This window comes from Stigmatopora argus, chromosome 22 (assembly GCF_051989625.1).
Source record: "Stigmatopora argus isolate UIUO_Sarg chromosome 22, RoL_Sarg_1.0, whole genome shotgun sequence".
In the NCBI taxonomy this organism is placed as follows: domain Eukaryota; kingdom Metazoa; phylum Chordata; class Actinopteri; order Syngnathiformes; family Syngnathidae; genus Stigmatopora; species Stigmatopora argus.
The window spans coordinates 4,177,159-4,204,003 of record NC_135408.1 but is presented as its reverse complement, the minus strand read 5'-3'; the positions used below and the strand labels follow the sequence as shown (position 1 = coordinate 4,204,003).

At 40.5% G+C, this 26,845-nt stretch overlaps 1 protein-coding gene across 8 annotated transcripts in view; it reads right to left on the bottom strand.

Annotated features, from left to right (window-relative positions):
- nrg2a (neuregulin 2a) overlaps positions 1-26,845 on the bottom strand; it is a 75,576-nt gene that overhangs the window by 36,670 nt on the left and 12,061 nt on the right. For 5 of the 8 annotated variants that reach the window (XM_077591846.1, XM_077591845.1, XM_077591850.1 and 2 more), the window contains one exon: positions 957-1,122. In XM_077591846.1, the coding sequence (XP_077447972.1) occupies positions 957-1,122 (166 nt within the window). Of the gene's footprint in view, positions 1-956; positions 1,123-11,616; positions 11,986-19,458; positions 19,495-26,845 lie in introns of those variants that run through there. The other 3 variants (XM_077591851.1, XM_077591854.1, XM_077591849.1) reach the window with 2 other exon arrangements.

Below are 26,845 nucleotides of genomic sequence, written 5' to 3'. Positions count from 1 at the left end.
CGTCTTTTTCTTGCACATTACTCACATGCTCACTTTCCAACTAGCATTTTTTAATTATAAGCTCATTAGCCAACCAGACACTGTGGAAGGGGGAGCATGAATTATTTAGTGCTATGGAATTGCCAAATTGTGGAACTGCAACCCAAAAGCGTACTGTATAAGGACCAGTTTAAAATTATCTTAAAATATTAAACTTAAAGATACAGACAATTTGATTTTAAAAATAATAAATAAATACATATAAGGGGAGGTACATTTTTTGTTTGAACTAAAAGAGAGCATTTAACATTGCAAGTAGTATAGTGTATTATTTTTATTTTCATTGTTCGGCTGGCCCTTTGACTTCTACACAGTGATTTATTCAAGATCAAATTTCTCTTTTCGTTCTTGGTTCTTGTCGAACAAATTCCTCCCAAAAATGTGTCTTACAGATCAATCCCACTTAGCTATGTGTTTTTCCTTTGGGAAGCATTTTTTGACTGGAGTAAATCATTAAAAAAGAAGCAAAATTTACATCAAATACCTGAGGAAAGGTTCATATGAAGTCGTAAATTGCAAACTGGGGTTCACTGCACTTTTTTCCACACACTAACATGTCATCAAATGATTTAGTGAGAACAATCAAATGTCAGTTCTGTCCAAATGCACAGTACATCCTTTGTTACCAGGGCTGAGATGGCGCCTTAGTGAAGCCATCATTGGCTAATTTTAACCAGAGACACAGATAACAATAGATTTCCTTTATTTTATTTTAAACTTGGATGCGGGGACAGGCACTCTAAACAGACACCCAATTTGCCATAGAAACAAAGTAAATTTCCATGTCCTCTTTAAAAATTTATTTGAATTAGATTTTATTTTAAAACATGTTTTTGCATACATCTGACATTAGCTTTGTTGTCAAAACTATTACTTTGTGGGTGTGGATGTTTTTTTAAATTTATTTTTATACTCACTGGCTGTTCTTTATTCGAATTTTTTTGCTTTTCTTCAGCTCGTTGCCATCTTTGAACCATCGGTAGGTCGGTGAAGGCTTCCCCGTGGCCTCGCACTTGACCGTAAGCTTGCTTCCCTCGTCCACTATTGATGGGTTCTTCATTGGTTTTAATTTTGGAGCCGAAGCTAGACAAAAAAAAAACAGAAGAGAAACAGGGTTTATTGAGAACTCTTTGAGGGGAACAAAACATTTAGTTTGCAGATTTGATACTCCATTGTGTATTCAGTGAGGGAAAAAGAGGACACGGAGGCAGAATTGAGCCAACTGTCCCTCAGATGATGAAGCTAAAAATCTCTCTTGTGACCAGCAGATGTTGTCACCAGAGGCATCATCAAGTTGACGTCAGACTGAAAAACAGGTGCAATTTCAATCCGTGAAACTTGCTCTACAATTACCTCGAATTATAAATGATAAAGATGATTATGTTAAACATCCTCAATCAATTGCAATTAACGCTTGCTGCATATGCAAGGCTGCTGCTCTTGAAATGTGTTTGCGCCTGTGACTCAACTATTGTGTCATTTGTAGAAATGTCATTCATTCGGTTATGAAAAATGATCTTTGACACACACAAACACACTCGCGCATGACATGGAGAACACACAGCCACGCAAGCACTTGCCAGCTGACAGCTGCACACATGTTTAGGGGAGGACTCACTCAGGGTGTCGAGAGTTAACTACAGTGAATGATGGTCAGTCAGGGGATGGCCAAGATGCCCCCATCCTCCACTTTTACCTGAAAAAATCCTTCTCCATTCACAATATCATGTGAATAATTAGCTGACTAATGTTTCCTATTTCAGCTGTTTATCATTTCATCAAGTATCGCACTGAATACAAAAAAAATACAATTGTATTGCATTTTAAGCATTTGTCTGACACCAGTCATGTCCTCTTTCTGTAAAAAGTGTTCTACTTCAGTGACCTGATGAAGTTGTCATTAAGTTGTCGCTGTCATTACCCATAAAATCCTTTATTTCCTAATATTATACTCGTACAATGCACTGTTACTTTCATTAGTTTCTTAAGAGAAGTATTCCAGCTCAGCGAACAACTTTGCCCAGAGGCTAAATTCACACAAAAAGCATGATGGTACTAAAATAATAAATAGAATAAAATAAATGCGAGACTACAGAAGCGGTGGCCATTGTCTGTCCAGGTGTGTGTGTGCATAGAGTGATTGATTATGACCAATTTTTGCATTTGTACCCTCACAATTAAGAATGTAGTATTGATAAAATGATGAAAACATTCATTCATTCACCGCTTATCCTCACAAGGGTTGCAGGGGGTGTTGGAGGACACGTTGAATCGGTGGTCAGCCGATCGCAGGGCAAGAAGAGATGGAAAACCATTCACTCTCACACTCATACCTGGGGGCAATTTAGAGCAAGGGTGTCAGACTCGGGTTGGTTCGCGGGCCGCATTAACGTCAACTCGATTTCATGTGGGCCGGGCCATTTTAGATATAATATTTTGATTGTTTTTTTTATAAATGGATTAAAAGAACTGGATTAAAAGCCCTGAATATTCCGTTTTTATAGATCTAAAACAATGTTTATTTTAGCTTTTTATATATATTTTTAGATTTTACAAAATGATTTTTGAACTAGAAACACAGAAAAAATGATTAAAAAATTACAATTATTGATTTAAAAGGGGGGAAATTAGGAAATGTAATATACAGCCATACTCTTCATTTTAATTTGATCCTAAAACAGAAAGTCAGCACTCATGATTTACTTTCCCGGGCCACACAAAATGATGCGGCGAGCCAGATTTGGCCCCCGGGCTGCCACTTTGACACATGTGATATAGAGTGTCCAATCTACCTATCATGAATGTTTTTGTAAAGTGGGAGGAAACCAGAGTACCCAGAGAAAACCCACGCAGTCCCAGGGAGAACATCCAAACTCCGACCGACCTGGATTTGAACCCAGGACCCCAGAGCTGTGAGGCTGACATAATAACCACTCAACCGCTGGGCCACATGAAGAGAAAACCTGTGCACAAAATAATTAAAATGGTTTTGTGATTCTAAACAATGTTACAGATAAGATTTAGCAAAAATCTTAATCCATGATGTCATGACTAAATCACTAATATAATTTCCAATTTGGGTCTAACTATGAATCAAACATTAGATGTTAGTATAAACTCATACAAAATGTGTAGCAGAAGGAATTCCAGCAATTTGTGCAATCCCCTCACAGTGTGTGTTTATCAAAAGCATTTTTTTAGAAGACCAAAAATATAAGTTACAAGTCAATTTGAATACTTTTGCACTTTGGCATAAGCTCTTGAGGCTTTTAATTCAAATGACAAATCTGCTCAACCAGTAGGGGTTCACCTTCCTCCCTTATGTTATGAATGCTAACAAGAAAATAATTCTATTAATTCATTGCCTGCCATTGAGGGGGACAGATGTCCAAGCCGTTTTAACTGCGAGAGGCTGGAGTGAATGATGAATACAATTGAATTTAAAGATCAATGTTTTTGATATGATCTAGAAATGAGAATAAAGTCACGCAAGTTTTGAAACTCAACAATAACAGACAAAACTGTCGTTACTACTGCATGATATTCACTCAAAATCAGCCCAAACCATTGTCAGAGCAAGGAGTATGAGATACTAAATTACTTTTTTAACCCAAACAGGGATTTGACTCAGTTAATCTTTGCTTTATTAACCTGTGACTTAGTTGAAATGGCAAACCTAAAGCTTATGACTTGCATATCCAATAAAAACTACAATAGAATACACATTTTCAGCAAAAACTCCTCATTACAACGATCCTAGATATCCCAACGGGTTCCAATTTCCAAAATAATTAAATCAATTATTCAAAATAGATCAACCAAGATAGATGACAATTCTTATTTTTAGATAAATAGCATCTATTTCTGTTTTTATCTTACAGACGGAAGCTATTTATGGGACTTTGGAATATTGGATGCTGAAATGATGTGAAATAGTTTTTGTTTGTCCTGATACCACAAATACAAGAGGGGAGCGAGGAAATCTCAGGTAATCAAATCAAGACATGAAAGATCTTCCTTTGGAACTCCAAGCAATATATACATGTTAAATATGTTTATGCTTATACATAGCCATCAAGTGAAACAAAAGTGTTTGTGAGATAAGGTCTCCCAGATGATCCTATTGAAAGAGATATTAGAGATCCATCCAAATTATTACGCTTTCCAACGAAAGAAATTGTTGTTTCAAGAAAATATACTGTTAAAAAAAAATTGTGTGATTTAAAGAACACATTGGCTTGTTATAATAAAGACATCCAAGGAATTTCTCTGTGACAGTTTCGGTCAGGCAAATGATTCTTATTAAGACAACAGCTGTTAAAAAAGCCCCCGATGAGCTACAACAAGTATTTGAAGTTACTGCTGTCTCTGGAGCCCAAGAACTTCTTGATGTGGGAGCCTCTCAAGGTTTGCAGTCATGCATATACTGGAGCTGGATTTCGGCCACCCATAACTAATGCTCACATGGAGAAACGTTTGCAGTCATATTACAAATCCATGAAGACAAATTTTCAAACAACCTCAACACCGCACCAATTAATACTTGAGTACCAAAAAGCACAGAGTCACGTTTTGGGAGTGAATGATGAGAAGTGTAATGGAAGGCTAAATGAGGTTTTCTGGATGACTGAAAATAGAACAATTATCAAAAATTTAGATATGATTAAATATGAACACTTAATGGTACATACGCAAGGCCTGAACAAACTGAAGTGTCAGGTGCTATGAGTTTATCAAGCCGGACCACATGCAAAACTTTACAAGTCCAGATGTTTCCCATTAACCATGTATTTTTTGTGCATTTTCGCAGCTGTAATAGGCTGTATGGGATGTTATGTACGAAAGAACTACTCAAACATGCGCCATGTTTGACAGAGACTTCATCATGCAGTTCTATTAAACAACCTTAACTTCTAAATGCAGTTTGGCCGAAACACTTTTAATTCAATTCTAGTCTCCAAATCTTTCTAATTGACAGATTTTTTCCGATATCCTAACAACCGTGACCGGAAATTTGGTCGAAAGACGTTTGGTCGACCGGAGGTTTGGTCGACCGGACGTTTGGTCGACCAGACGTTTGGTACAACGGACGTTTGGTAGAACGGACTTTTGGTAGAACGGACGTTTGGTCGCCGGGTTCGCTCGCTGTCAAATTATGACAGAGAGTTTATTGTTGATATTTTGATATTAGATATTTAGATATTAAACTCATTCTCTCTCTCTCATGATTATAATTTTGAGAGCTGGTTTCAACAGTAACAACCCGGCGACCAAACGTCCGTTCTACCAAACGTCCGTTCTACCAAACGTCCGTTCTACCAAACGTCCGTTCTACCAAACGTCCGTTCTACCAAACGTCCGTTCTACCAAACGTCCGTTCTACCAAACGTCCGTTCTACCAAACGTCCGTTCTACCAAACGTCCGTTCTACCAAACGTCCGTTCTACCAAACGTCCGTTCTACCAAACGTCCGTTCTACCAAACGTCCGTTCTACCAAACGTCCGTTCTACCAAACGTCCGTTCTACCAAACGTCCGTTCTACCAAACGTCCGTTCTACCAAACGTCCGTTCTACCAAACGTCCGTTCTACCAAACGTCCGTTCTACCAAACGTCCGTTCTACCAAACGTCCGTTCTACCAAACGTCCGTTCTACCAAACGTCCGTTCTACCAAACGTCCGTTCTACCAAACGTCCGTTCTACCAAACGTCCGTTCTACCAAACGTCCGTTCTACCAAACGTCCATTCTACCAAACGTCCGATCGTCCGGGGACCAAACGTCCGGGGACCAAACGTCCGGGGACCAAACGTCCGGGGACCAAACGCCCAGGGACCAAACGGCTTTCGACGAAACATCCGAGTACCCCTAACAACCCGCACAGCAGACTGCATAAAAAACATGCGGCGCTCTATGGGTTTATACACTGCAAATACGGTGCTTGAGGAAAGCCTGTCATCGTGTCATCGACAGAGAGAATAGCAGCAATGAAGTTAACTCTGCCTCAACATGGGTCTATCTTTGCCAAGTCAATTTAACAAGTATTCTCCTCGCCCGGAGCAGTTACAGAAACACTTATTGGTAAGCCAGATGTCCGAGAAGGACCTCTCCGTGTAGAAACGTAATGAAGACCAAGGGTGCCGTCCCTTTGCTCTACCTCCTCGATGCAGATGTTCAACAGTTCTCCGCGGAGATTAATATTGGCCGCTATCTTCAAGGTGCTTTCATCTACACCACATGACATCCATGAACCCTCTGGCCGCACACACGCGGCATGATCTACAGGGGATGCTCCTCTGTGGCTTGCCTGATGAGGAAACCATCATACAGGAGAGGTTTGGTGGACACACATGAAGTGCAGCGCAAGTCAACCACACTTGCATAAAGTCATGTTTTTTTTTGTTCGAGACGTGATTTCCTAAACGCTTGTTTCATTTTTGCGCGACACCTGTGGGAAAAAAAATGTCAGGCAGCAATGATAAACTCAGCGCCTGATTGTCTGCTTTTGAAGTGAAGGGGCAGCTGCAAACATGGACAGTAAAAGGCAAAAAAAAGAGGGCCCAGATATGGGTGGCAATTCGGCGAATCACGTTCGGGGGAACAGTTGGAAAAGTCAGTACGGCCACCCAAAGTTGTCGGATGAATTAACTATTGCTCATATGACTGAGTCAACATTTATCATTTACTTCGAGGGAGGAATCTAAAGACACACACACGTACACACACTTTCTTGACAAATTATCCCAGATTATTCCAGTGTTATGTCACTTCACTACATGATCCCAGAAACAAATTGTCCGGTGAGACAGCTCAAGAAATGACCTTTGCGTTGGGCCAATTGTTTCTTCTGAAGGCCAGTCAGTGTACCGCAACATCTGTTGTAAAAGATCATTTCTTAATCTCAGGCAAGGAAGCTGCTTTCAGCAGATAATTAGCCGGTGCATCGTTCAGATATGACTCAAAGGCTTTCCGATAAGGCGACTTTTTACAATAACAGCATATAGTTTCTTTCTCCATCTGACCATTCATCATTGCAGTGCTTTCTCTAACTCATCTTAAATTCATTTTAGCAACTTTTTGGGGAATAGACTGAGTATGACTACTATTTTAAGGAAACTAAGCTTCACATGACCTTTATTGGATGCACATGCAAATCATTTTTTTTTTTACTATAATACTACAGGAATTTACTTTAAATGTTAGCAGACCATTTGTTGGACACAAATCCATCAAGAACCAGCAATCAGACTGAGTGTATTGATTTGGGTGCAATAACTATGGGATGGTTCAAAAAAACAACAACAAAAAAACAGTTGGATTTGAGTGCAAAATTATTTTTCCTACATGTAAAATTACGTGAGTGGCGTTATTTTCATTTTTTTGTTATGGTTTTCATTTCATAGCACCCTTAAGTGTAGTTCTCTACCACTTAAGCTGATTATGTGACTTTACAGTAAACTATAAAACTGTGATGTACTTTTTTGTAAAAAGTAGACTTCTTTTAGTTCATCGTACATTTTACTCCATTTAAGCAGAAATATTACAACTGTGTACTCATAATAGCTGCTCTACATTGACACTAACTGTTGGCGGTCTGACAGAGAACTGTCTACTTTTTTTATGTGACCAGAAATAAAAAACAAGACGATCAATTGGTTTTTGTCAGCATGCTGCACTGCGTGAAAGCACTTTTTTGGGCCGACATAAACTGGAACTCAAGCTAATATTTGTAAAACTCGCTAAAACTCAAGCAGGTAATTGTTTTTTTAAATAATTTATTTATTAGACTCCTACCATTCATAATTGGTAGAATCGTGGAAAATTATTCTAAAGAATGTGATGGAGGAAAAAAAGGGGGACAGCAAGGCCCGCTTTGTGTTTCAGTTCGTGCACTTGTGTTCAGGAAGTGGGTGAGCTATTTCGGAAAACTGCTAAGTTGAATGCATCAGTTGTGCCACAAAAAGCATTTGAAAATATGCTGAATAAGAGCGATTATTCTCCTGATTTTGACCAATTATTAAAGAGCAGCGATGGGACTGCACCCAATCTGCTATGTACCAGTAAAATGTGTGGCGTTGTAAAGTTATGAGACCAATTTTAATACAGAAAGAAAAAAGCCTTGAGATTTACAACTGCTGGAGGATGATTCAAAATGACCTCACCCGAGCGAGCACCTTTGGAAACCGGTCAACAGCCATCCGTTTACAAATTCAATATACAACAACTTAGTGTTTTATCATTGGGACATCCATCTTTCCTAGATGGAAACATAAAATGAACAGCATAAACGCTTCAAAAAAGATATGAATGAATTCTGGGGGCATGAAGACAACACGTATTGTATAAAAACAAAGTTCACACTTTTTGTCGGCACGTTTCGAAAGCTACGCTTGTACAAAATAAACAATCTCCACTCAGCATGCATTAAGGTGTTTTATGGGCAGATTACTGCTGTATTTGCAACTTGGTAATGAATGTGTGGTGTTGTTTTTGATTAGCTCTTCACTTTGTACGGCCGCACCGACACGCGCAACATCCAAACTCCTCTGAAATGTCGGCAGCTTCTTTGAATACTGGTACCGTATTTTCACGACTATAAGGCACACTTAAAAGTCTTACATTTTCTACAAAATAGACAGGGCGCCTTATAATCCAGTGTGCTTTATATATGAAAAAAAATAAAATGTGTCATTCATTGACGGTGCGCCTTATAATGTGGTGCGCCTTATAATGTGGTGCGCCTTATAATGTGGTGCGCCTTATAGTCGTGAAAATATGGTACATTTTATTCCCGACTTAGCTTGACAGCTAACAACTAAGCTCTAAAAGTCCAGGTAAGCATTTGAACATGAGAAAGATTTAAACACAATGAGGGTTTTCATGCAGTAACCAGTCATTAGCCACACATGCGTGTACTTGGCACACGCAGTCACAAAGAGCAACCTAAGTTTTGCTTTGAGAAATTATGGATGTTCAGTAAGATTATAGTACTTGTGAATGCATATTTATTCAATCCAGTCATAAGGTGTCAAAGTGCCTGTGGCTTTCACGTCAATAAAAGAATGAGAACAAGTTGCCCAGTTTTTCGCCCCCTCAGGTGACTTTTCTTATTCGATAAAACCTTAACATTTTGGCAGCTTTGGAAGCATTCTCTGGAGAGTGTCAGCTTTCAACCGGTACTCACAAGCACATTTGAGCTTGAAAGAAAATCTTCATGTTAAAGTGCCAGCAATGGAATGCAAGAAATCAACATGCTCTAAAGAGCATTTCTAAAGATGTCATGGCATAAGAAAAAGTTTTGATATTAGACAACCTCATTCATTCATTTTCTAACCTACTTATCCTCACAAGGGTAGATTTTGCTGGTGCCTATCCCAGCCAACTATGACCACCAGGGAGGGGAAACCCCGAATCCGTGGTGGCAATGTCATTTGATAAAATAATAATAATAATTTTATCTGAATAAAAGGCTAATAGGGGGGACAGTTGGCATTTTACGACAGGAAAATAAATCATGATTCTGATCATAGTTTACTACAATTATATGCAACTAAATATTTTGGTATATTCAAGTACTGTGTGTGCGTATGTGAATAGAAAACTGTATAATAGTGTTATATTTTTGTGTTTATCCATGGAGGACTCATTTGTATCATAAAATGAACTGACTCAAGTAATATAAGTATTTTTCTTTTCAGTGTAGCGCGTGCCCTTCAGCTGTCAACTTAAGTTTAAAAACACATCCTTTAGTTAGGAGGAATGACGAAGACAAAAATATGAAAAATATTCATAATCTTGGTTAATTCCACTGCTTTTTGTGTGTCGTTTATCCTAACTAATACAGTCATTGGCTTTGCACATCAATACGACAGCGCCTCTATAAACGGGTGACCCAGATTCACTCATTTTGGAAAACGAATCATCATTCGGCCGTTTTATTTTTATTTTTTTTGCTATCACTTGCGAGCAAAAATTTCAAAAACAAAATCCGGTTTCTATTAGTCAAAGTTAATTTTCTAAACTGACTATAAAACAAAGTAAATGACACAATATAGGTATATTTGAAAGTACGAAAAAGCTTTGCCTGAGGGAGCTTTTATATAAAATGCTACTATTGTTTTATTGCTCTCGGCAGGGTGAAGCTTACTCATAAATAATTACAAGGTGGCAAAGAGCTTATTAAGGAAGCTCTAAGAGACGCACAATCTTTTCATCTTGTATGACGCATTTCACGGTACTTCCTTCATAACAAGTGCACAGTGAATGCGGACCAAACTGAAGTTTATTCAGATGAGAAAAAGAGGGAAAAAAGTTCTCCGCAAATTAAAATTAGCACATACCGCTATAGTTAACTTTCCCAATATTATTTAAGTTCACATAAGTCTATTCACCGGTCTATGCCAGCGTTGTATAGTGACTGGCAGAGTAATTAAATGGGCTTCCTTTATATAATAATAATCGGACATAGGCTTTGTCATCATCATTGACTCGACAAAAAGCCTAATTGTCATCATACCCGGAAACTGCATATGACGAAATGGGTAATTATGGTAAATTATTTGTAAATATGGCACAAAAGTACAATTAAGCTTGTGTTCACTTATACAGGCTCACATTAAAACGAATAGCAGTTTATGAGTAATCATAAAAACTACAGTATTCCTATATATTTTGTTTTGTTTTCCATTTTTGTTTGTTGAGAGATTTATGATACAAACCGGGGCATCGACTGAAACGTTGAGAAAAATTGCACTGAACGCGCAAACTATGAAATGTTAAGTCGTACCGTGAATGTCATTCGATTAAATCTGCTGCGGGGGCTGCTTGATGAATGAAGACGCCCCCTGAAAATATCCTAAAAGAACCTTGGTATTTCTAGATCACTATCAGTGTAGAATTACTAGTTATAAAACTTATTTTGTGACTGCAAGTAAACGTCACAGGCTTCAAAGTCACATTCACAGTTTCACTGAAAGAGAGGATGGGCTTCCCTATGACCTGAGGTCAATCTACAGTGACATGCCGCAGCATGCATGCAACCACCAGTGAGCAAGCACATTTGCAACACTTGTAACTGGGGAGCCTTTCTAGTGGTACTCTGACCTGAAAGCATTACATGAAGACGCACTCATGTACACTGACTCATCACCGATATCCCCAAAACACTCCAAATTTTTGATACATTAATAAACAATAAAACACTTCCAGAGTGGAAATGTCAAAAGGCAGAATTACCACTTGAATTTCCCTCTGAGAAACCGGTGCTGAATCCCAGTCAACCACTTTTAAAGACAAATGTACTTTTGTGTCATTTCCTTTTCTGGAAAGATGAGAATAAGCATAAAAACGTCGAGTACACAAATCACGCTGTTTGACTTCCAAACAATTCCAGCCTGCCGCCAAACCAGATGTGTCTCTACACGCTGTCCACATTAGGAGAGACATCCATGTGACAACCTGACGGCAAGCTTTGACAAGCTGAGCGTGATATTTCAGCAACAAAAACTTCCTTTCCATTTTGTCTCCCTCATACTATGCTAATAAAAGGAATTTGTTTACCACCTTGAATTTCATCTTACCTTGATTGGGATCACCCTCCTTCTCTTTTTGTCCTTTCCGACTGCCCCTCCTTCTGCCTTTCTTATCTTTCCTCTTATTCTCTGTCATGTTGGCACGATAAAGTAAATTCCCTTGGTCAAAGATCCTCAAAAATGATTTTTTTTTTCCTTGGAAAAAAGGAGATAGTCCAGTGGGGGGGAATGTGTGGCAAGAGGGCACCCGCAAACTCTGAGCCTAGTTAGAGCGTCTCTCCTCCTATATAGACTCACACCAATCAAGTGTAGCTAGGAACCACCTCCTCACAGCAGGGAGAGCAAGAGAGAGAGAGAGACACAGCGGGAGTGAGGAAGAAGGGAAGAGGGAGGAAAAAAAATGAGAGAAAAGGTGGAGACGCTTTTAAAAAAAAAAGAATACGGAAGAAGGAAAGGAAGGCATTTCCCATCGCTTTAAGGCGGTCAGCTCTTATAGATAAGCAGTGACTGTTCCAGGCCCTACAGTCATAAAAGAGTACCACCAGAACCCCCCCACCCCCGAGAGAAAAGTCCCAAGAGGCCCATACAAAAACTTTCCTCCTCTAGCATCTTCTCTCCTTAGTAATGACCCGTGCCCAAGTGAGACCAAGCCCCCTTTTTTGCACTGTTGACCCCACCCAGATAACTAAAATGGATTAGGCTAAAGCGGGGTGGGTCTTAGGGGGGTCTACCCTTGCCAATTTGTTGTCAGAGTCACAAGCCACTTCACATCTGGGTCCGATTTGACGCGCTCAGATTCGAGAGATACGTGAGAGAGAGAGAGGGGAGGTTTAGGGTGCACTTGGTACAGGGGGGGTCCTTGTGAGGTGCCAAAAGTCAGATCCCAATCAGCGACAGACAGCTTCTTGCAAAATTACACCCAAAAATCAGCTTTTGCTTCCCCCTCTTGTCTGTCAGAAACTACCCCCCACCCCAACCAACCTCAGGCACACAGACACATCTACACCCGCCCCCCCCCCCCCCCAGCCCGACTCCACCCCCGCTCCCACTCGGCTACAGGCAAGTCGCAGCACGCTCTCGGATGCACGTCTCCCTCCCAGTCCACGTTACAGCTGGTGACACCGATACCCATGCGGAGGAAAGAAACCAGATTCATTCAACAAGATCGTATCTGTAAAAAGGGCAAATATATTGGAAAGAAGTCTTCTGCAAATGTGCTTTCCCAGCCTTGGATTCTGTTATGTATAGGCTAACGTAAAGGAAATGTTAGGACCGGAAAATGAGGACCTGAGTGAGGTCAAAGTCAGCAAGAGAGTGCTGACTTTTATACAAACTAAAGTCTGAATGAAGGCAATGCATTTTTTTTTATCGCCCTAGCATCAAAAAGTATGATTTGCATGCAAATTTGAGGAGGAGTCATGCATGATGGAGAACAACACACAAAACTAGAACATTATTTTTATACTTTCTTTTGAAATCAATTTGATGGTTTTACCATTTAATCACCAAAGCACTCCCCTGCACTAAAACTAGAATACTACATTCCTTTGCAAAAACAGGAACAATCTAGCCAACATATGCACGCACAAACATAAATCACTTTGGTAAAACCTTGGCTGAGTTCTGTTCTCTATTGAGTATTGACATGCCATACTTAGTTATACCTTTCAAGAATATGAAAAAAAAAAATGCATCATAAATCATGCTTGTGTGAAAATGTCTTTGGGACCAATGAACAACCGACTCATTTGGATGAGGGGAAAGGTTTGGCTTATAGCCACAAATTGGTCAAGAATATTATCAGCAAAAAAAAAACAATGACGCAAACCTTAGATTTGGTGAAGTGGTTAGCGCGTCACCTTCACAGTTCTGGGTTCCTGGGTTCGAATCCAGGTCACTCCACCTGTGTGGAATGTTCTCCCCGGACCTGCATGGGTTTTCTCCAGGTACTCCGGTTTCCTCCCACATCCCAAAAACATGCAAGGTAGGCTGGTTGTAGACTCTAAATTGCCCCTAGGTTTGAGTGTGAGCATGAATGGTTGTCTGTCTCCTTGTGCCCTGCGATTGGCTGGCCACCCATTCAGGGTGTTCCCCGCCTCTGGCCCGGAGTCAGCTAGGATGGGCTCCAGCACCCCCCGCTACCCTTGTGAGGATAAAGCGGTTGAGACAATGAATAAATGTTTTGAGCAAATCTACATGTTTGATTCCTTTTTGCTTCTGTTACTTTAATGCAGAAATGTAAACGTAGTTTTCTCAGTTTAGCTTAATTTCTCATATCCCAAATTGTATAGCCTGAACATTTTTGGCTGCTGAAAATGACCAGAGTTTAGAGGAATGCCTGTTTAAGGGTGTTTCTGAATGAAAGGTAAAAAATCATGTGGCTCCCAATGAAACCTGGCTATCGAAAGTCAAAACAAAAACAAGCAGATGAGTCATCTGCCAGGCTCTCCCAGGTTTTGTTTGAGCGGAGAATTCTACAGCGTGGTCTGTTAGGGGCGGCGAAGAGGTCGTGTTTTAACAGGTCAACGTGCTCGACAACTTTGGCGAGGCAAGAAAAGTGTAAAGGGTCAAAGTATGGCCAAGTTTTGACATGCCAGTCTGGTTCGACGTGGTGCTTCCCTGGGCCTAATTGCTCTTCCCGCCCGACATTCTCCTCCTCGTGGCTGTTGCTGATGATCTAATCTGTCAGCAGAGGTAACCGAGTCCTGACAGGGGGGCTAGAGCAAGGAGAGATCTCCCCCTAATATCAACACTCAATTCCTCCTACGTTATACAGGACGAGCCGTTTGCTGGGCTTGTGTGCACGTGGGTGGGCATGCGGTTTATGTATGTGTCAGAACTGTGAGTGTGAGTGACGTCAACACAGAAACCCAGTCACTTGTCCATGTTAAAAAAAACTGATGATCACCATTAAGCCCATCCTTAAAACACGCAAGTTTGTGAAATTCATCGAAAGCCGTTACAACTTCCAAAAGGTATCAACTTCTGGCCGGGTGTGTATTTAAAAAAAACAATGCTTCCTGCCAAACTCTCAGCAAACCATGTGGGCTGCGGCTCATTTAGAAACAAACGAGTATTTCGTAGTATTCAAGAATATCAACAAGGGTGTGAGTGACATTTACTGCATGCCGCTTGGCAGTGTCAAAAAAACTGGGGAAAAGATGTGCCATTAAAGAAAGGAAAAACAAGGGAAATATCATACCAAATATTGAAAGGTCAGATAATAGTTTGTGGTCATTTTTGAGAGCACAACACTTGTTATACTGTCACTAGTCAGCGGTGGTTATACTGAACAAGCTAAAAAAGTATTTTCTTCTTTTCTCATCTGTGCTTGAGCATCTGCCGTTCGTCAACAGACGTAGGTCGAGTTCTGGAATTGGAGGGGCACGATAAGAAGAGCAAATTCTGAATGTTCTGACGCGGATCCTTTCTATGAAAGTCCTGGCTCATAAACGATTCCCAGGCCCCATCGCCGCTTGCCTCCTAATCCCTCCCAGAAAAGGAAAGGCAGCTCTCCAGTGTGATGGAGAAGAGCAATGGCATACCTGCACATCATCACGACAATGCTGCGCAACAACACCCCTGCCCTTTCACATAAGAGTTTATCTTTGCAGGCGTAATGACTTTAAACAGCCATTAGCCTATGTTGCTTATGTCTGTCAGCTTCCTGCCAACAAAGTGTATTTTGCTATCAGGCGAGCAGCGTGTAGCACCAGCTTTTAACGCCCATCGTGTCTCATTATCTTACCTCTTGACAGCTAAACTAAAGGAAATGGGTGTAAACAAGGATGGATGCAAAGTAGAGAAGGTTACCTTTTACTTCTGAATAAAGTGTATTGACTCTTTCTATAGGAAAAGGAGAAAATTATTTTCAGCTGCACAAACAAAGCGAGTATTTTTTTTTACAAGGCTTATCCTGTTTGGTGTCATATTAGGGCTAGAGTTGATCTAGGGTGAAAGCTTGACTACGCAGCAGAATGGGGGATGCATGTTTAGCATGTCTTAGCATCGATATTCGTCAAACAGCATACAGGATTGGCAAAACAACATTCAATCATTTTATTATGTATTTTCCACATTTTTGGTATAAATAGAGCCTGAGTTCAGTGAAATATTTAGCTTGTTCAAGCAGCTGACTTCCACATGTTAGTCCATGTTATGGGAAGAAAATTTAAGTGTATTTTGAAGAAACTGCACATTTTTAAACAATTAAGTGCACGGTCTAAAATACGTGTCAAAGTGGCGGCCCGGGGGCCAAATCTGGCCCGCCGCATCATTTTGTGTGGTCCGGGAAAGTAAATCATGAGTGCTGACTTTCTGTTTTAGGATCAAATGAAAATGAAGAGTATAGATGTATATTAAATTTCCTGATTTTCCCCCTTTTAAATCAATAATTGTAATTTTTTAATCCATTTTTTTCTGTGTTTTTAGTTCAAAAATCATTTTGTAAAATCTAAAAATATATTTAAAAAAGCTAAAATAAACATTGTTTTAGATCTATAAAAAACTGAATATTCAGGGCTTTTAATCCAGTTCTTTCAATCCATTTATTAAAAAAAATCTAAATATTACATCTAAAATTGTCCGGCCCACATGAAATCGAGTTGACGTTAACGCGGCCCGCGAACCAACCCGAGTCTGACACCCCTGGTCTAAAACATTATATGTTCCTATTTTTTAGAGTACAACCTTTGAATGTTTACAGATGAAAACCTTTTGGGTATTGGTCATCCTTGTGAGGATAAGCGATTCAGAAAAGGAAGATGAAGTCATTTCGTCTAAAGCACGAAAATTAAACGGTGTGCCAAAAACACCACGGGTTCTCAATATCCTACCCGCTTCATTATAATTTCATGAATAAACTCAATGTCTGCCATTAAGAGAGACAAACTTGTTATCTATTCTCAATCGTTGGCCGTCATCCCAGTCAGAAGATTCATGGTTACGATGCTGATTGCTGTCAATGGCAGTGAACGAATTAAAAATGTACTTTGTTCAAATGAACCCTCCTCCATGCCCTAACAAAGTCAAGAAAATGCACTTGTAGGTTGTCTGACTTCAGGATTTCACCAGCTGCGGTAACGTTGGAAAGGGTAGCCCAAGGAGGTGCATAAAAGAAAAAAAAAACATAAATCTTTCAGAATATACTGTATGCTGCCAATTTTGTTGCCTTCGACGTGTTACTCTAAATCTATCCTCGGCATGAATGGCAAAAAGATGAGACGCATTCAAGTCATGTCCCGGGGGAGAAGCGTGACTCAAATGAATGCCAGTAACAAGTTTAGAGGCCCCGGGAAGTGGCTCGTTTGTCAAGGTCAATGGTGCCAAGGTCAGTTGGGATTCCAAATCTGAGCGAACTTTGCACGGCAACAGCTGAGATCAGGGACACGGTCGGAGAGAAAATAAAACAAACAGAGAAACGGCCCAAGAAAAATGTCAGCCTCTTTTTTTTAAACCAGTACATGGATGGGTGGGTGAATCCAAACCATGCATGTCAAAAGGAAAAGGAGCAAGGAGGAATATAAGTGTTAAAAAACAAGGAAGTCATCCTGTGTGTGTGCTCAGGCTCTTTGACGTTTGCGCAGCACATTGCTGTCACCATGGCAACCGCAGTCTTAAGGGTAGCAACGGTAGCACGTGAGATGCGGCTGGGGGCAGGGCGGGGTGAGGATGAGGGAGATGAGGGCGCTAAGCGTGAGACAAGATCGGGGTAAGAAAGTGAGAAGAAAAATGTGCTGGGACACAACAGGAGGAGAGTGGGAAAAAAATGGTGGACACAGCACAGAGAATGTGTATCGCGCCTGCTAGGAGTATCTATTTTGTCAAGCCTGCAGGGAAAAACTGCAGCAGCATCTCACAGAGGGGGGGAGCGGATTCACATCAGTGCTGAGCATGCTTCACTTGCCAGGCCACTGAGAAAATGACAACGGAGATCTTTAGCCAAATTCCCTGGCTGACATCCACGATTACCCTCACACTCACCAGATGAATTGTGCCCTGTGTGTGCCCGATTGCTGACTCATATGGCGATGGCTTTGATTTGGGCTGAGAGGAGCATAGCAACTCATCACCCAATAGGGTACGGGAAGGAATTACGTCTTACTAGACAGCCCAGACAGCCAGATGTGACAGTCCCAACTCTTTCCAGTCATCAGCTTTATACCCAATGTCAATTAAAGCCACGCATGAAGGTTGTTGTTTTTGTTGCAAATTAGGGCAAATTGATATTCCTTACCTCTGTATGCCTGTTCAGGGACAGAGGCGTACAGGCATTTTATGGCTTCCATCTCTTTATGACCACAAGATTGTCAGATTTTGTGACGCAAGAAGCGGCATGCGGTTGTAGACACAACAATTCCGCAAAGTGAGGCAGTTTTCCACTTCTACTTGAATGGAAGATTTTCCAATCATTGAGAAACTACTCATTGTTAGGTCGAGGAATTGAGATGAATTCAAATATGTGTTACAATAAAGGTAGTGACCCCCCCCCCTTTTTTCCGCAACTGTCGCGATATAGCAAGGCTCACCAATATGATGCTGATAGCCCATAAGAAGCTCAGGAAAAAAGCTTTCTTATTCACCTTCCTCTCTCCTCTCATCATGACCGTTTCCTCGGGTGCAATAGCTCATAGATATCATATACCGTTTTTCACGACTATAAAAGCGCACTTAAGTCTTAAATTTTCTCCAAAATAGACAGGGCGCCTTATAATCCAGTGCGCTTTATATATGGACCAATACTAAAATTGTTATCACGATAAAATAAAATAAATCAGACGATAGGGTACACCATCCTCTACAGCTCTCACAACTACGGCAAGCAGCCCCCGACTCTACTATTTTCCCCGTAGAAAAAGTACTGCGCAGTGACTGCTGGGATATATAGTTCTTTTGTCAATACACCCAGTATGACAGAGAGCACACTAATTTGGTGCTTGCCGTCATTCCGGCTGGATTTACAAAAGAAATCCTGTCGCTAGATGTTGGCATCAACAGAGCATTCAAAGCTAGACTGCAAACTCTCTCTCTCTCTATATATATATTATATATGGATAAATATTGAACCGCAACAGCTCTGTCAACTACGGCAAGCAGCCCCAGACTCTATTTCCGGTGTAAAACGGCGTTGCATTTCGGTTGATCGAGCACATTAATTCTATGTTCGTCGTCATTCCCAGTGGAAGTTTCAACTGTGGTCCGAGCTTTCAGGAAGGCAGAAATTACTGACTCGATTAATGACGACTTTGGTGAGATGCCCACCTATTCAACATGAGTTATTATGCTATTGCTGTGTCACGAAAATATTAAGACTTTAACCTCGGAGAAGAAAAAACGGTTGTTTATTCATGTTGGGAGTGAATGGAGTTGTCAGAAAGCTGATTTGTAATCTATTAATTAAGTTTGGCTGAACTATCTGACTGTTTTGTTGACATTCCCTTTAGCGCAGCACTATCTAGTGGGTGCGCCTTAAAATGTGATGCGTCTTTTGTGTGAGTCAAATACAGAAATAGCACTCGTTACTGACACTGCGGCTTTAAATGCGATGCGTCATATATTCGTGAAAATACGGTACATAAGGCCAGAAGCATGAAGCAGGTAGTGTGCCTTTTGAGAGGTTTCCATTTTTCATCGAGGACATTTAATAAATTATAGTCAACGGAGCATGTACTTAGGAGTCATAGATTCTTCAACTTTCAACCAAATACTTTAAATTTCTTGTTTTTTTCCACAACTTTATGCAATCGTTTAACTGCAGAATTATTCTAGCATGTCTTTAATTTACAAGCCTGAATCCTAGCCATATCTACATGGTTTGTCATAAAGCAGCGGTTTGTAAATCTGCCTAGAATTCAACAAGCTAAGACTATTTTAGTGGTGCAAATTACTCACCTCATTTCCACCACAAGAGAAGCCGCCAGAGAAGTTCTGTAACGTAAGATGGCCGCCAGTCAATTTGCAAGTGAAAATAATTGCACAGATTGTAAGAGCAAAGGCCGCCTAGGAACAACTGATGACTTTTGGTGATCTTTTTAAACAGAAAAATACACTTTGTCTTCTTAATGCTGCCTGATTATTTTCCTTTCCGCCAAACCAGTCCACAATGGCCGATTTGGGTGCAGGTTTTTTGTTCCAACCAATCCAGCACAGACACTTTGACCAATGAGATTTCTGCAGAAAACAAGAAGCACCTGACTGCAATCCACTGATTGCACTTGTAGCACAGCAGATTGGTAAAAAGGTGTCCTCTTTATGGGTTGGAATAAAAACCTGCACCCATTGTGGCCCTTTGTGGATTAGTTTGGACACCCCTGGCTTATGCCATTTACTTTTTGGGCACAACGTCTCTCTTTCTCACTCTTGCTCGTCTCCCTCCTTTCTGTCTAAGAGAGCGATAAAGAGGTTTGTGTGACTGTGAGCAGATTGACTTGAAGATAGAGGTTGGGAGCAGATCCCGTCCACCTCCTCATTCTGCTCTTTCTCTCCCGACTGAAGAGACAAACAGTCTCCCCATGTACTCTCTCACAGTTTATCAAACACACACCCACATGGAACCAGGTCTTCATGCAAACACATGCGCACTCTCATCACAGAAAACAACACACACTCAATCTAAGTATCCCCCGGCCGTAAAAAGTATACACTGTCATACTCAAACGCAAACATACGCCCTCAGACACGCACACCGCGCGGGCGTACAAACACACAGGTGCATCCACATGTAAATAGAAGAAGCACATGGGCCATTGATATGTTGGATGTGGGCCTGTTTTCCACTCAGAGTGCAGCTTAAACGAAGCAAGGAAAATGGGGAGACCTTTTTAGGGATGTGACATCTGTATCACGGCATCACACCAGTGTTTTTCCCATCATGCTCCCAAACACACCCACACAGGGTTGTTGTAAATCCAAAAGGAGCCAATTTGTGCTAAATGCCACCAATGGTTTAACAGAGTATGTTTGTTAACAAAGATTAAAATGTAATTGAACATCGAAAAGAGAAAAGGCGTAGAGTCCAAAATAAAACAAAACATTAAATAGAAATAAGATACATGATGTACATCCATTTATTTTCAACACCACTTGTCATTGTCTGTGTCGCAGGGTGCTGGAGGCGATACATGGTTGATTGGTCGCCGGTCTTTTGGTCGCCGATCTTTTGGTCGCCGGTCTTTTGGTCGCACGAAAGGTTATTGATAATTACCATTTAAATTGTTGCTCAAATTCCCCAAGTACAAACTGCGAATTACTATTTAGTCATACTTAATGCCCTAGTAATTATTAGGCTAAAGAAAAGCTCCAAATTTCCCGGACTTTTATTGTTTTTTGTTGGAGAACTTGTTAAGACCCTGACGGACGTAGCTTCTTAAAGGGACAACGCATGTACATACAAACTCTTATACACTCACACGTCGGCCAAAAGACCGGCGACCAAAAGACGGCGACCAAAAGATGGCCCAGCTGACAGGGAGCAAAGGGCAAACTACGTCCTAAATTGGACGTGGTTTTCACATTTTAGTTTTATTGCCACAATTTTATTTTTTAAATGTAGAAAATTTGGAAACATTTAGCTAGTTCACAGCAACTACTTGTACGTTCATTTCTTCTAATAGTTAAGATTAATTTTATTGTTTTTTTTTGGCTTTTTTATAAATTCATTGAACTCGTTCTGTAATATACGACTGTTAAAAATATTTAAGTACTACTTAATTCAGGCCAAAACTAAAGCGGGTAGTTATTATTTTTACTAAAAAAAAAAATATTATTTTATTTTCAGAAGCAATGTGAATGAATTTAAGTCCATTGATGGAAGCTATTCTTGAATTTCCAACTGTTAGTCATAAATGATCGGCTTCAAACTGCAAAATTGCAAATGAACATCATCTTATCAGCGAGCAGTCGCCCCGTTCAAAAACATACGTGTGTCCGCTTTCTGCTTTGCATTCTTCACATCGAATCAAATTCCTTTTGCGCCCTGCACTTGTCCTTTATCTCCAGAATGTGCTTTTAGTAGAGCAGCACAAACATGTCACATTGAGGACACCGAGAGGAGGTTCCACAGAGTGAAAGCAGCCACTCGCTCTGAATCATTTGCATTTCTGTTTTTGCCTTCCTGTTGGTCCAGCGTGAGCTTATCACGTGCCTCCCTTATCTGATTGTTTGTTTTTCATCATGGAAGGCTTTTCCTGGAAAACAGGCCACTACGCATGTGTGTACGCTTAGATCATCCTTTCACGACACGGGTCCGGATCAAGGCGGTCTCCATTGGACTAAGATTGATAAGTGGGTCGGACAGCGGCCCATGATGAGTGCACCGCATTGGCCCTGAGGCTCCAATTTGGCGAGCTAGAACGAGACAAAAAGGAAGCTAAAACTGTCGTTGAGTCAACAACACAACGTTCCATTAAGATGTACAGCTCATCTTAACACAGAGCCATTCGGAAAGTCTGTTCTAATCTGTCTTGCGTTTCCATTGTGGGATGTGTGGGCAAGATAACTGTATTAGCTATGTAAATAAACAATGTGACATCACACCCTTGTAAAACCAAATGTCAACAAAGAAAGGTTTTCAACACAGTAATGGAAAAAAAAAACATTTTTTTTCAAAGCGAACTGAATTTGTCAAACTGTAATGTGTTTAAATCTACTTCAAAAATACATTCATTCATTTTCTGAACTGGTTTATCCTCACAAGGGTCACGGGGGGTGCTGGAGCTCACGCAATGATAGAACCCATCTTACTTTAGCCCGAAGGCGAGGGACACCCTGAATCGGTGGCCAGCCAATCGCAGGGCATGAAGACACTAGCGCCGCTTTTATCTCAACACTCCTTGTTGACGGTCAAACACAAATCGAACAACGCACGATTTGATTTTTAAATGGAATGAGCTGAGCAAGTGAGGCTGCATGGGAGGGGGGAAACTTCCATCTATAGAAAAAGACCCGCTGCCAGTGTTTGTTTGAGAGAAAGTTTGAAATAGTATAATGTTTTGTTGGTTTGTTTTCAGCCAATGGGTTGTTTTGCAAGCGTTTACACACAAATATGCCGGCATCTACAATACACCCAACCGTGAAGTCATCGACAAAAAAAAAGGTTAATGATCGACTCTGACAGTTTTATGTGAAAGGTGTTGACGATTGACAGGGGGTGAGGAGAACATGCGTCGCTCGTATTGCTGGCTTGCTTACAGTGCATCCCTGGCCCATCGCCACTCCAAGTATGATAACTGCCTGCTTGTGAGCCTAATGTCGTGGGGACCTCAAGGGTGAATGAAAAGAAACATGCCTAGACAATGTGAACCTAAAGTACACATCTCAACAGATGTGATGTGATGTGGGGTGTGTGTGGGGGGTTGCGGGACGGAAATGGGGCTACGGAGCTTACACTTGAGGAACTTTGTGTAATGCTGATCTTACTGGCTTTTACAAGTACAACAACTCTCTGAGAGGAATGCCCCCTTCTCATTTAGAACACCCCACATGGCAGTTAAGGGGTATCGATATCAAGGAAGATATTTTTCCCCCTGCATTTGTAAAGTGAGTGCTAGCTCGCTTGCGTCCGAGCCAGCTGTGCCCCATCTCGGATCAGCTGAGCGCATACAAATCCATCGTGGAACTCGGTCTTCACCGCTCACTATCTTTCAACAACAAGCCGAGCAGGGAGCAAACGGAAGGAGGTCCTATTTGCGCAGGAAGATAAATACACTCCTGCAGCCAGTGCTGTCCCCTCCAGATTAGAGCGAGACAATAATGAGTACTGGTGGAAGGGCACGAGAGACAGGCTAAAAGACGAAGTAACAGCCAACTTGTTTGACACAGGCACAGCAGGTGTACGTTCAGTTCAGCAAAAATACTCATGAATATTGAAGCGAACGTGCCGTTCACATTGTTTCGTCGATGAGTCAGCGTGATTGCATTCGCTCGGTCATGGACCACAAGGTTGGGCAACGTTCCAATGTGCTTATGAACACGTGTCATCTGCGCTCTTCTGGAAAAGTCACTGAGCAGGACAAGAAGAGGAAACATGGCTGCCTCTTGGTGAGACCGCTAACAAGCCATTCCATTCTGTTGAAAGTCTTTTCATGTTAAGACATCCACACATCCACACCTACAACATACCTGAGGAAACAAACCACTCGGAATATGCACTGTGTGAGCGCGTGGGACGAACATGGCCGGACACGTCTCTTAAACACACCGGGAGGCGCCCACAGCGGGAGTGGCGGCAGCCCCTCTTTTCAACACTTCGTCACGGTGCACACAAACACAGTTGCCCTTCCCATGGTCCTTTTGTTCCCAAGTTCCTATCGTGTACACTATCATCTTGCCAGACTTTTACAACTGACGCTCATGTTACATTTCTGTTTAACAAAACTCTGTTTATCTCTGATATTTTGCCAGGTTGACGAAAAATGGGCGACTTCCTCAAACATCGGAAAAACAAACATGCTTGCCAGAAATGGATAAAAAAAATAATGACACTCATTAACTGGCAATCATCTAGACATATCTGCAATGATGTCATTCATAAATAACTTATATTCTATATGAAACCATTCAAGTCATTTTAATACGTGATAAAGTTTGTGATAATAATTATGGGTTTTCAAATGTCATACATGTGATAGTAACTTAGCAATTTCAGCCAGTATTACATTTTCTACAACCACCACTTGAACCACAATGAAAACAGTTTAATAATGGGCAAAGACCACAATAAAATTATGAGCATCTCAAAACTTCAATTTGCCCCGGATGAAACGAGTTAATGACAATGATGTAAGTAGCCTGGAGAAACACCTTCTACGTAAATTACATGACGCACCATTGGTTCCCGCACTGTAACAACAAGTGTTGCTTATGAGCAATGTTTCCTCTAATTTTTTGTTTGTCTGGGCAGAAAGACAACCTCTCTGAGCACAAATTCTGGCAGCTATCTGGTGGAAACTGATTGATTATTTTCCTCCTTCTGGCTAAAGAGGAATTTGACACTTATAGAAGACATGAATTCCAAAAGCTTGAGGTATTAAATCATATGCATCACTGCCATTTTGCTATTTTTCAAATGAACATTTACAGTAACAAAGGTTGTTGAGTGAGGGTGCGCCTGTGGAAACCTTTGTACTGACCCCAGTGAGACGGTTCACACCAATAACTGAGTCATTATCAAATACTAGCAATGAGGCATTTACATTTTTGACTGTAAAATAAATCAACTTTGGCAACCTTCAGTTGAAGACAGCTATTGTTGTCTGTATATAAATTCATAGAAAGGTAAATAATATATATTGGGTTATTTTTCCCTACAGCCTGAGTAATATGATTGCCATAATGATGAGCATCAAATTAGCAAAATTGTAGCCTAATTTTACAACATGCCAAAACAATGTTGATAGAGAGTCAGACTAATGTTGTTGTCAGGTGTTTCTCTAATAGAGACACACACCTGACAACAACATTAGTACTATGGCCATTTACTGTAACTAAATAATTTAAGAAAAAAATCAAAATGCCATCCTGAAAGTAGGGGCTCCTATGGGGCTTTAAACGACATAATTTTTCTTTGTTTGTTTTGGCTTTTTGACAGCGATGCCATTCTTTATTCGAGACAGAGTACCAAATCACTGTATAGGTTTTATAATACAGATATTATTAGGTAGATAAACAAATTCAAATATGGATAAAACATTGAATAAATTGTCATAATTTGTTAAAAAACCTTTAGCACTAATATGGTTGGCAAAGCATATAATGCTATTCCCTCGCCAACAAAAACATGAAGTTGATATTCATATTCCTGGCCTTCAGCCCGATTTTGATTTGTTCCGCCACTGTACCCTGATATTGGCTAGGAACCAGTTCAGGATGCAAACTTCACAAAGTCAGTTAACATAGGCACCCTCATAAAGACAGACTGCAAGGATAATGGAGAATGGACAATGATAATACAATATTCACTGTTACATTATCATATTTCCTCACCACACAAACTACAGGGACACTTTAAACACTCGAGGTTCCTCTGCATTATTTGCACATTTGTCATTGTCATTGTTAATAATACTTTCAAGCCACTTTTTCCCCCGCAGCCATTTTTATTCTGACCGTCATTTTTCTCCTGTTTGTGAAATTTGAAAGGTTTAATTTTATCAAGCACCACTTGAGCTGTGCACACAAAGAAAACTATGCTTTCAATATTTAATTACATGCACTAGCTGCAATCTGTGAAGGAAGAATATTGCAGCCCAAGATAGCTGCAAATTACTGAAAGATTCAAAAGGCGGGTAAACATAACTGCCTTCGCAAAGGAGGTCTCAATTTGTATAGATGGAGAAGTCTAAAAGGTCCTTCTGCATACATTGTGGATTTGCTGTCATTTCTTTTACATTACAAATATTTTAAACCACAGTTGAATTTGGAATATATTATGAAGAGGACTTAAGATCCAATCATGGGCGCAAACTGCCCCTCTTTTACTTGAGTATCTACAGTACAACAACACAGATTTGTCATTTAGTAAGTTAATGACCCTTCTCTTTTGCCATTTTGAAATGTGTTAATCAATGTTGCTATTTTTATCCAAGGCCAATTAATAGCGCCTTAATTTAATGTTATGACGGTTTTGTATTCTGGAGAAATGCAGACGTGAGGTAAGCTACTGAAATATATATCTAAAGCTGAAACTTAATGACTTGGATCATGTTGGCAATGGCTCAAAAGTGTCCGGGGTTGCTCGTCCCTGAGGGATACCATTATCCTTAGTTGATTCACAGGAGCATATCGTTTTTTAGTTGACTGCAATGCTAACAGCGAGATCACCAAAAAATTGGATCAATGGCATTCTTTGATGAACAAAGAAGCATCCAAATGGTGGTGAATTTCACGGTCGTTGTGCTGTACATAAATGCTGGTTTGTGAAACAACTGTGGCCTTTTCAATGTAGCTGTGCAAGTCAAACAACTGCTGAGGTTTTTAACAGGCCCATCCTTTCCAACTTTTTAGTGGGACCTGATCCTGATCATATACTGCCTCATGGTGGTGAAGACTACAGTATTCATTAGATTCATGAATCTGCCTCATTGCTCAAAAAATAGAAAACAGGTTCGAAACTCTATTGGCAGAAGCTGAAATATTTGCAGTTTGAAAGAAAAATGATTATACACTAATTGAAAATGCAACATGGCAGAGAGGAACTGATTGAATTTATTTCTGTGGTAAACTTAAAGATCAAATATTAACAAATTACTTCCATTATATGAAAATGCATATAGAAACAGCG